The sequence below is a fragment of the Egretta garzetta genome, unplaced genomic scaffold (genome assembly GCF_000687185.1).
Source record: "Egretta garzetta isolate BGI_Z169 unplaced genomic scaffold, ASM68718v1 scaffold180, whole genome shotgun sequence".
In the NCBI taxonomy this organism is placed as follows: Eukaryota; Metazoa; Chordata; class Aves; order Pelecaniformes; family Ardeidae; genus Egretta; species Egretta garzetta.
Window position 1 is genome coordinate 187,809 of NW_009258299.1, and position 11,297 is coordinate 199,105.

The 11,297-nt window shown below is 39.1% G+C and overlaps 1 protein-coding gene across 1 annotated transcript in view; it reads left to right on the top strand.

The window, feature by feature from the left end:
* Positions 1–11,297, top strand: part of DGKI (diacylglycerol kinase iota) — a 114,575-nt gene that overhangs the window by 24,541 nt on the left and 78,737 nt on the right. The window contains 1 exon segment of the mRNA XM_035894057.1: positions 1,994–2,193. Coding sequence (XP_035749950.1) covers positions 1,994–2,193 — 200 coding nt within the window.

Consider the following 11,297-nt stretch of genomic DNA (forward strand, 5'->3'; position numbering starts at 1 on the left):
GAAAGAAAATTCAACCAACAATTTTAATTTGGCAGTGCACTTTCTGTCGAGGCTGTCCTTAAAGTGAGTTAAAGCTGAGTTACTGTAAAAGCAATCCCACTTTAAATACCCTGGTGTCCTACTATCACAGTGGTTAAACACAGTGGCAGTCTCTTCAGAGTCTGATTAAATGCAGTCAGGGTTGGTAGTTGTCACTGCTGCTAGTGTTCATCTACCTAAGACACTGCAGCTTGAACTTAGCGTGGCCAACAGAAGGCATGTATCAGGGCTTACGGCAGGCTTGTTTAGGTCATGCTTAAGTCCGTACTCTTAGGCCTTTGTTGCTGCTATGTCTTCTGTGGACTAGGTTAAAGCTAACATGGATAAGCCTGTTTTCACTAAACTCACATGTTTACTTGTTATGTGACTGGCCCTCAGTGCGTATTACATTCAGTGAATACCCATGATAATGGTGTTTGCTTCCTGAAAGAGAAATTTTCAGACAAATCTAATCTTCAAAGTAAACAACAGTAAAAGGTCACCTTGATCAGCAATCATTTCTTTAGAAGTCTGGGTTAAGGATTCTGTTTTGGTCTCTTCTTTTTTTTTTTGGTTTTTTTTGATGGATCTAGTGGACTAGGAAATAACCTACAAGTAAGCAGGATTCTGTTTGTTAGCCTGGTAGATCTTGTGGAATGAGCATTTATTACTTCACCCCTGAAGATTTTTAGGGTAAGCTTCTGAAAATGGTGTCAAAAGTCTATTTAGCATGTTACCATCTGGCAGTTTTCAGCTGGAATCTTTTTTGGGATTGCCACTGATGTGTCTCTAGCCACTCACAGTAGCTAGAGTGATCTCAAAACTACCACCAGTGCCAGTGGGGACTGAATTTAAGTAGTAGGGCCCTTTGAGCTGCTGTTTCTTTCTAAAGGAAGCCTAGTTCAGAACTGAGGGTCTACAGGAGTATGTTGGTTGTGATGCTGAGGAACCGTTGTAGCCCCAGACTGCGTTGATATAATTCCAACTTGCTTTGTGTGTCTCCCAGATGTGCTTGGTCATACCCAAGAAGGTCTGTGAGGCCAAGGAGGGGGAAGTACTTTATAAAAAGTGTTATTATGAATATTATTGACCATATTATCAGTTGATCCATAATATTAAGTGCACACAGGAGGATTAAGGTCTTGACTTGTGTTTAGGCTGTGTTCTGTTAGTAGTGCATTAATATAGGATTTTTTTTCTATGTCTGATAGACGAAAATTAATAGTCACACTACAATTTAAAAAAATGCATTTCTGCCCAAACATACCTGCTTAGAACTTGAAGGATCTGCTCATTACGCTCCTTGTTTCATTTCTTTGAAATGAATTCTTGAACATAATATTTAATTGTTTTTGACAAGGTCCTTCTGCTTGCTCTTTTCAGCCTGTCTAGTCCCAAGGTTGAGTTGCTGTGTAAACTTGTATAATAAGGATCTTAGATTTATCTAATTCACACTAAGGACTGTATTCTCTTCAGGAAGGGGAAATATTTTTTCTGTCTCGCAGATGTACCTAATTAGGGTTGTTGTTTTAAAGAGCAAAGAATTAGTAGCATTACTGTTAGTGTAAAAACAAACCAACCAAAGAAAATTGAAAACTTTAGGAATAAACACAGGTATTCATTTGTGCACGCAGGTGTGTGTATACATATTTGTATGTGTGTGTAATACGCTTGACATATACCAAGGTCATGAGATGTGCAATGTGCATGGTTAGGTATCTGCTTGTTGCCCACTACTTTTCGGTTTGAAATTTCAAGTCCTGCTTTGCAATTTTGGAGTGAAAATACATTGTGACTCATAAGAATGCCTTACACATGGAACACTGTGTAATGGATGCTGTCAGCAAAGCTGCATTTTGGATTTAACTGCCTCAACTATCTGTTCTGAGATGTCTTTTCTTCGTCTTTCTATTTGTTTTGGTTTTTGGTTTTGCTTGTGGGTTTTTTTTGTTGTTTGTTTGTTTCTTTTTTTCAGGCGGCTCTCCAGGTGGGTGGTCATGGAGAGAGGTTGCACCAGTGCCGTGAGGTGACACTTTTAACATACAAGTCTATTCCCATGCAAGTGGATGGCGAACCATGTCGATTGGCTCCCTCACTCATTCGAATCTCCTTAAGGAACCAAGCCAACATGGTGCAGAAGAGCAAGAGGAGAACATCCATGCCTTTGCTGAATGAGTGAGTTGGATATGTGCATGTCCTAATAGCAGGAGGCCCATTTGGGGCAGCATATTCAGTCACGGATTTTGCATGTACTGGACTTGCAGCGCATTTGCAAAAAAACCAAAACCAAAACAAAATAAAAAAATTCACACCTGAACTCCCTTTCCACTGGATTGTAAATACTTACCTGATTTTCTTTTATTCTTTTATCTTCTGAGTTACCCTCTATCTTGCTTTTAGAAAGGTGTTGTAACTTTCAGTTATTTAGAGAGGTTTGTGCAGGCTCAGCAGTGTGCCTCTTGGCTTCTGACAGTTCTGTGTGTGTATGCTATTTGCCTTTTAAGTTCTTTTGATTCATTTTCTCAACTTTATTGATCTGCTTTTTAAGCTCCGTTGGAGATCCTGTAACAAATTGCCAAGAATTACTCAGGACATTGTTGGGAGCATGCTGCCTGGGACTGTTTATGGAGAAGAACTTGGAGGTCCAGGAAGGGCTGCTTGCACTTTGTAGGGAATCCTGCTCCAGTATAAAAACCCAAATAAGAAATGAGTAGTCTAAAAATGAATAGCAAAAAGCTAAGATAATTGGAAACCAGGAACATGTGAAGAAGAAAAGGCAGGACTAACATTCCTTTTCATAATTCAACCTTATTTGTAAGCACTGCAGAGATATTTTAACACCCCCCAAAAAAATTCAAATTTTGACCTGTGAAAATGCCTGTCCCATAATGTAGATTATTGTGTAGAGCTGATTACTGTACTTCTCATATAGAAGGCCTTCATTGCTGCTGAAATGAGTGACATATAATAAGTGCCTTTGCTGTTTTTCCTCAAGTATTCTTAAAGTAAATCAAAACAGTCTGTCCCTTCTACAACGATACCCAGCTAAAGGCCTAAAGTTTTCAAGGTTCTACATTTCATTTAAACATCCATGCACTGAGGATTTCATTTTCCTGGAGAGGTGGGTGGGGGATTTTGCTGAGGCAAGGTTTATGAAGAGATGTAATATCTTTCATTAGACTAACTCATACAACTGGAAAAAACAGACAAGGTCTCAGGCACATATTTTCTCTTCAGGTATCTTAAAGATTGCCTGTGTCTTTCAACTGTATCATCTAGTGGAAGATGTTGCTTCACTTCAAACTTTGACTCCAGCCCTTTAGAGCTTCTTGTCATCCCCTGGTTGTCAATCTGTCCATGTAATCAAAGCCTTGCTGGTTACTTTCAACGTCTTTCTGTTCAATTTAGCACTCTGTGTTCTCTTTCTGAGACTAATGCTTTAAGCTTCAGTAGAAGCCCATATCTGTAATGTGCAATTCCTATTTGCCTGGAAAATACATAAGGTATACTCATCTCTCTCGAGCAGTGAAGAATAGCAGACTCTTGCCTGTGGGCAGCGATGCTCGATTTCATCCAACCACAACTCAGTTGTTTGCAAAAGCTAGAATCGAGCGGAAAAGCATTCCTGGGGCATCTTTTTCTTCACTGAGGGAGGCTGATGCAAACGCAAAGTGAAAATTCCTGGAATTTCAATCTAATAATTAGCATGGTTAGGCTTGGCTTCTGAGATCTGAATTTAAACTGAGATAGGGAAATACAGATTCAAAATATATGCCAGTTGTCAAGAGGATCTTGTTTGTGGTTTAGCTTGATTTCAGTGTGCTATGGTAGACTACATTGCTGTTAGTCCTTCGATTTGGCTGAGATATTTGCCTGCAGACGTATGCCTTGGGAAAACACAAATGATCTGTCAGGGACTCTAGTCTCAGCCTCACATATCAGAAAAGGTGTGCGTATATATTTATATTTATGTCTATACCTATATATCCGTGTGCATATGTACTTTGTTCTCAAGTGTTGAAGGGGTATGAGAGAGAGGAGTTGAATCTCCTGGTGATGTGATAAAAAGTAAATGGCACGTTAAAGGTTAAACTCTGGGAAGCATTTAGTATTGTAAGACGTTCATTCAATATGATGTTGATTTGCAGTGTTTCACAAGAGACAAAATTTTCAATTAAGTATGTTTATCTACATTTCTCAACTTGATATCTGGAATGTATCTCCCTATTCCATTGAAATATCCCCGAAAGCCTTATATTTGATTGAACGCGATAGATTGTTCTCTCATGACTGTCATCTGAATGTTAGATTTGTGAGATAAGTGAGTGGGTCTGGAGCTATCCCACTAATGGTTAGATGGATGTTCTTGAGATCCTTCCCAGGAAAGTGATTAAGAAATTATCTTGCATCACAGTAACACAAAGTTGCTATTATTGTCAGCTTTGATATTATTGCTAGATAAGGAGAGCTGTAGGAATGCTCTTTGGACTTTTAGCTAGTAGAAATAGCAGTAGTATAAGTAGAAAAAGACTTAATTCAAAGAAGTCTTACACTGTGTTTCTGTTTTCTTACTCTGTTCTTTTTTCCGGAGGCTTTAAGGAGAAGAGGTTTAGAGAGGCTATAGAGTTTGTTGTTTGCCTTGTGGATGCACTTGTGTTTCCAGGGGATAATAGTATTTTAAAATTGAAGAGCTCCTCTGTAATGTAGGTGAGTGAGAAGAGCAGAGATTTCATGGTTCTCTCAACTTGGGAGTGGGAGGGCTTTAGAAACACGATTCTCTTCTGACTGTAAGGGTTGCCCACCTTCCTGGTTGCAACTGTTCTCCTTCAAAACCTGTAGATGCTCTGAGAGGACACTTGTATACAAGAGAAAGGAATCTGACCTTGTTTGACCTGTTTTTCCCTCCATTTTCCCACTATTGTTCTTCCAGCACCTGCTAATTGCACAGAAACTGCCTCCTGTGGTTCTATGAAGACCTTCAAGGTTGAAACTCCTGTATGTCGAGAGTCCTTGTTTTATTTGTTACTGAATAATTTGCCTTTTTCAAGGTGGAGGGAAAAATTCAGCAGCACTTTTGATAGTGTGAAAGTCCTAGTCTTTTCTAGTCTTTAAAAAAAAAAAAAAAAAGGTTGGTCATGGAATCAAATCAAGGAATAAAAATCTAGTGTTTCTGTGGGGCTACTTACACTGAATGAGCCTCCCTTCCTTGTTGATAGCAGCCACGTGAAAAGATTCATCCAAGCTATTAGGGAACAAGTAAATATAATGTGCTGCATTTTGTCATAACTGGGTGAATTACTGGCAATTAATATTTTATGCAGATATTTCATCTTTCACTGCCCAATTGCCTACAAATTTCTCAGTATATTAATTGCCCTGAACTATTCATGGACTACTTGCTGCAACTAGTGATATTTCTTCTTACTGTTGATCAGGCATTAATTTTTTTAATATTTCCTTTTGGAAAGTTAAGCTGTTTTGATGTGACATACAGATTACATGAGTACTCTTGCGTAGGTGAGGATGACCTGTTTATGGTTTATACTCTTCTGATAACTTTAAAATTTTGAGTTGAAGCATAGTGGAGGAAAGTCGTTACTTGGTATATACAGTTACAGTTAATTTGTTTTCTAATGGAGGCTGTACAAATGTAAAAGGCAGACATACATAATCTCTTCCTCACTGTACAATGTATTGCTTTACAATGGAGATAAGTAACAAACCAATGAAATGTTTCAAGCCAGAAGCAACTTCTTAGGTGCAAGGAATACATAAGATCATGCTGTTCACACTTGGTTATGGATTGAAACAAGGTAGATAGTGGGGTTGTAGGGGAAAAAAAGTTGGATTTCTTTTCTTCTTGTATGCCTTTGCTGTTTGTACCAGCAAAAGCAAATTTTTACTACAGCCAAATCAGCAGACTCAGTTTTTCTACAAAAGAGTGAATTATGTTCTTATTCTCCATCCCTTAAAAGACCTATTCCTATTTTCTATTGATCATGCCTATTTTCCACTGTTGATCATGGTAACATGTAAGAAACAACATATAGCTTGGTTTTCTGTGATCAAGCCAAGAATTGGTTCTTGTGAGCTATAAGCAAAATATTTCTGGAACAAGAAGAGAAGCTGTGGTTCATTTTTCCAGGAGTCATTTTCTGATTAGAAACTACAGTTTAGTATGCTGCTCATTAAGTTTCAGTTAATTATCGCTTTCGGAACCTCAAAAGATGGTATTTTGCTTTCACTGGGTTTTAGTTTGGGTTGAGGAAGAATGTCCTGCATGATGGAAGAGAAAGAAGAGGGAAGAACTTATAGATAAAAGATATTCCATACAATTTAGAGAAACAAAGGGACCATCTGAGTATAAACACTAAAAGACAGTCAGTCTTGGGAGTCACTGTACATAAAATGCATGTTTCCCTAAGGTACATGAAAGAAGAATGGAGACAGCAATTTGTCATTGTGGATACAAAATCTTCAGTAAGGGTATTTTTTTTTTTTTCTTAAACATTAACTGAAGTTGGCCAGCCTTTGGAGACAATTCCATCCATTCAGATCTTGGCTTTGTTTGTTTGCATTTCTGGACCTGCTTCCAAAGTCTGCTGCCTTGAAATTTTTCAGTGCCTGTGGAACAAATCCTGGGGCTCCTCGTCTTCGTTGTATAGCCGTGTGCCTAGCTTGTCATTGGTCCTCCTCACTCATGTCTTTAGAAGGCTCCTGTGTGCCATGCAGCAGTGATTTTTTCCATTTGCATGTCTTCTGTTGCTTCCTAGTGTGAACTTGGAGCTCTGCATGTCTCTTCATTCAACTTTTATGTGACACATTCCTTTTGTTTCTGTTTAAATGTTGTATGTCTTTCTCCTTCTTTTTTCTCTTCCACTCTTTCTCTCTCCCTCCCCCCTGCCTTTTTCCTTGTCTGTCCACACCTTGTGCTGCCTTTCTCCTGGCCACTCATTTCCTGCTGCCTATAGTATCCATAAAGTGCAGTCTGCTGACCTGAGGAGAGTCTCAGCTCCCCCTGATTCCTTCACTGTGTGAGTATCTGGCTTTTTTCTTCTTTCAAAGTTCCATAGTTCTTTGCTGTTACCCTGTGTGTCGTTCAACCAGGAGATGGGGCAATAAAATCCAGTGACAAATGCCAGCATGGCAGGCATAGGGCAGTGGCCTCACCATCAAAGGCACAGTTCCACAGTACTGGAGTAAGTTGAGCAGGGCATGTCTGGTGACAGTGACCATGTTCACCCAAGAGTCCAGCTTGCCAGACAAATCCATAGCAACAGGCAGGTCTGAAGCTAAGCACCCAGCACCATCCCTGGAAACAGTGGAGATGAAAGGTTTCCATCCTTTGATTTTAATCAAAAACATACTGTGAACATATTCAGCCATAAGCTGTATCTCCAGACAGGAGGAGTGGCATGACATTGGCTTCAGTTGCATTGAAGATGGAGACATCACACCCACACCCCTTGGCAATATCTTGATTTTCAGCAGCTCTGCTATACTAACTTGTTAGATAGTAGCTAAATTATTCAAGAGCCTAATGTCTTTTTTTAAAAAAAAAAAAATGTGGTGAATTGGCACTTAACACTCATATCATAGTACCATTGCATGTTGGTAACTTCTAATTCATCCTGTTTATGGAAATGTGACATATTATGAAAACTCGTGTATGTCCATAATTAAAAAAACCCAACAAACAAACAAAAAAATCCAAATAAAAAACCCACCCCAACCAACACCCTTCTCCAACCCCAAACCCCAGCTTAATATAAATATGTCAACTCAGGCAGTGTAGTTTGTCTTCAGAAATGCTTTTTTACAATTCAGTCAAAAAAGATGTTTTCCTTTGTGTCAACATCCCTTTTGTCTTTTTGCTTTGCCACTCTTATGGACATCTTTTCAAACCAGTAAGGACCATCAAAGAAATGAATTCAAAATACACATTGGAAAATAACAAATTTCAGAGCTATAAATCCAGGTATTCAGAGCAGAAACTTGATTTCAAGAATGGTCCTTATTCTATCATAGAAGACAGTGAATGGTATATGCTAAAAGAAAACCCACCAACACTTCTCTCTTCTAAAGACTGAGCATGTGCAATAGATGTCATGTAAAATGTTCAACAAAACAAGAGTTATTTGGGAAAACTGAATAATTTTAAGAGCAAATATCAGCTTTGTAGAAAAGGACTTGGGGGTCCAGGTGGACACCCAGTTGACCATGAGCCAGCAACATGCACTTGTAGCAAAGAAAGCTAAATGTACCCTGGGCTGCATTAGGAGTGTTGCCAGCATGCCAAGGGAGGTGATCCTTCCTTTCTGCTATTCACTGGTGAGGGCACACCTGGAGTGCTGTGTGCAGTTCTGGGCTCCCCAGTACAAGAGACATATGGAGCTACTGGAGAGAGTCCAGTGAAGGGTGATGAAGATTACTAAGGAGCATTCTTTCTATGAGGAAAGGCTGAGAGAGCTGGGTCTGCTGTCTGAGGAAAAGAAGGCTCAGGTGTGATTTCATCAATGTCTATAGGTATCTCAAGGAAGGGTCTAAAGAAGACAGAGCCAGGCTCTTTTCAGCGGTGCCCAGTGACAGGACAAGAGATGATGGGCACAAACTGAAACACAGCAGGTTCTCTCTGAACATCAGGTTGCCCAGAGAGGTTGTGGAGTCTCCATCCTTGGAGATAACCAAAAGCTGCCTGGACGTGGTGCTGGGCAACCTGCTCGAGGTGGCCCCTGCTCGAGCAGGTTGACCTCCAGAGGTCTCTTCCAACCTCAACCATTCTGTGATTCTGAAATTTCAGAAAGCTGCAAGTTCCTCATTGTTATTTTGCAAACAAGGGAAGATTTCAAATTTAGCGTGCCTTATCCCTGGATCATATTTACTGTACTTTGCTGAGGAACAGAAAATAATACAAATAACTTGTCTCACTGATTCAGTATCTAAGTAAGACTCTAGAAAAAAAGTTGAGATAAGCCTTATTGCTTACACAGAACACTAAGTAAGCTGTGGGTCTGGGAGAATGGGTATTGTTTCCAAGTTGAGAGATATTCCTTGGAAAATTACCTCCAAGTTTTGATACAGTTCATTTGAATGTCTCATTTGATATCAGCTGTCAGGATAAGGCAGGGAGAGAGAGACTTGTGAGCCCCAGAGTAATTTGTAAGTCAAAGATGTTCCGTATCTTAAAATTTGTAAAAATAGATTAAACATGCTGCTGCACTATGGCTGCCAATTAATGTGACTGGTAAATTAAAATAAGAACCCATGAGGTATTAGGGAAATTTGATTTGGATTGTGATGGCTTTGAGATTCAAATGTTCCTTTTTTTTTTTCTGAACAACATAGGAAGAGCCTGACTTCCAGTTAGTACTGAACAGCAGGGCAGATTCTGCCGAGACCTGGTGATGGATACAGCCTGTCTGAGATAAATTTCAGGTTTTTGGCAGCAGGATGTGCATATAGGAATTTGGGGCAGCCAAAATTATTAGGCACATATGGTCTTTGTTGCAGAGACAGTAGAACTGTAGTGTGATCCATTTTGAATGTTTATACAGGGCGCATAAGTAAAAACAAGTGTTGTATTTCTAGTTGAGGCTCTTTTAAAAGGAAAGTAAAGACTTGCATTTTCCAGCTGGATGTTCAGTTGAGATGAGGAGGATGCACATGTGAGAGTACATTTGTGCTGTGTGGTTGATACAAAGGAATTCTGAAAAAAAAAATTAGCATTTGAAAAATAAACCACAACTGACTTACATAGCTCTTACTGTCCTTTTACAAGTGAAATAAGCACTGGGGATATGCTGTGATTTTTTTTTTTTAATTACAAAATCTGCATAAATGAAAATAAAAGTATCACCATATTGATTAAATAGTTTCTGCTCTTTTATAGAGTTTACAGGGAGTTTTAAATTTTTATATTTAGATCTTTAGATTTAGAGATTGCAGCAAGGTATGTGTATAAAAACTGTGTGAATAGCAAAGGAGGAATAGGAAATAATTTTTTGCTTTTAGAGATCCGAATGCCAAACAGAATCAGCTTTGTAGGATAGGTTGAAATGTGTGTTGTCTATATGAGGAGAGTCTAATAATAGTAGAAGACAAGGCATAAGGGGAAAGTGTTAGAGTGAGCTATCCTCCAAATGCATAAAGGATGAAAATGCTTGTATTTACCGTCTCCCTTTTCTCCATGACATGAATTATAGGGAATTGAGTCTCATCTTCTCTTTGTCAGTTTTTCCTGTTTAGCACGTGGGCTTCTGTTTAGTGGGATCATCACTATCAGAGAATCCGCTGTGCTTGGAAGTGTAAAGTGTGGGAGAACTACAGCTAGCGTGGTGAAGGAGAAGGAAAATGAAGACCAGGATTCTACCTGGCACTTTGAGCACATGTTTCGGTGCATGTGTGGGTCTAGCCTCTCATACAGCAAAATGCTCAAGCACTTGCTGAATCAAGCATGAGGTAAGAAAGTGCAAAAGGGTTTAGGACAGTTGGGCAAGCCTGGCCCAGATAAGCTATCCCAGATAAGGATAACCCTCATCAAATGGAAGAAAAAAAAATAAAAATGTGGTGGAGCTTATATTTTTAGGAGTATTTTTAGGTAAAGAGCTTAGCAAGAGCTTTGCCTTAAAATTACAGTAGACTTTTATGAAGCACTGAAATTTGTCCATCAGAAGAGACTGGATGATTGTGCTCTGCTGTGGCAGTTCATGTGTTTTAAGTAGATAAATGCTGTGAAAAAACACACTTACTTTTAATGTAACGTTTCCAAGCTCTGCCAATAAGATCCTCAAAGTAAGGTTAATTTCTTTTTCTCCACTGGTTGCTGCTTTCCTTTTTCCATTTCTAAATGCTGGAGCATTTAATTAATTTTGCATGTTTATTTCTTCTCTAGAAGGTAGGTAATTCATTAATCTGTCACTGCAAACATGCCCCAGAGGAGTGTGATTTTTTTTCTAAAGTTTATTTTTTGCAAGGGAGGGGTAGTAGAAGAATTCCTTTTCCTTTTCTGTTTACTGAATAATAATAAAATCTATATGTGTGTAGGCTGGTGTATGGGCTGTATTCTGGAACATCTGTCAGATACTTGTTGCTGGATTCTATAGTGTTGTTGGACTGTTTATTATTATTTCCTTTCTCTATGCAGTCACCCAGGATAAGAAATGGTTCGCAGGGCTCATAAATAATTGATGTCTTGGGCCATATATAGTTTAAGCCTGTCTTCCCAGTTGAATCCACCTGGTGGCATGGCAGAAGTGCTACCAGGCTGCTGTGCAGGAATG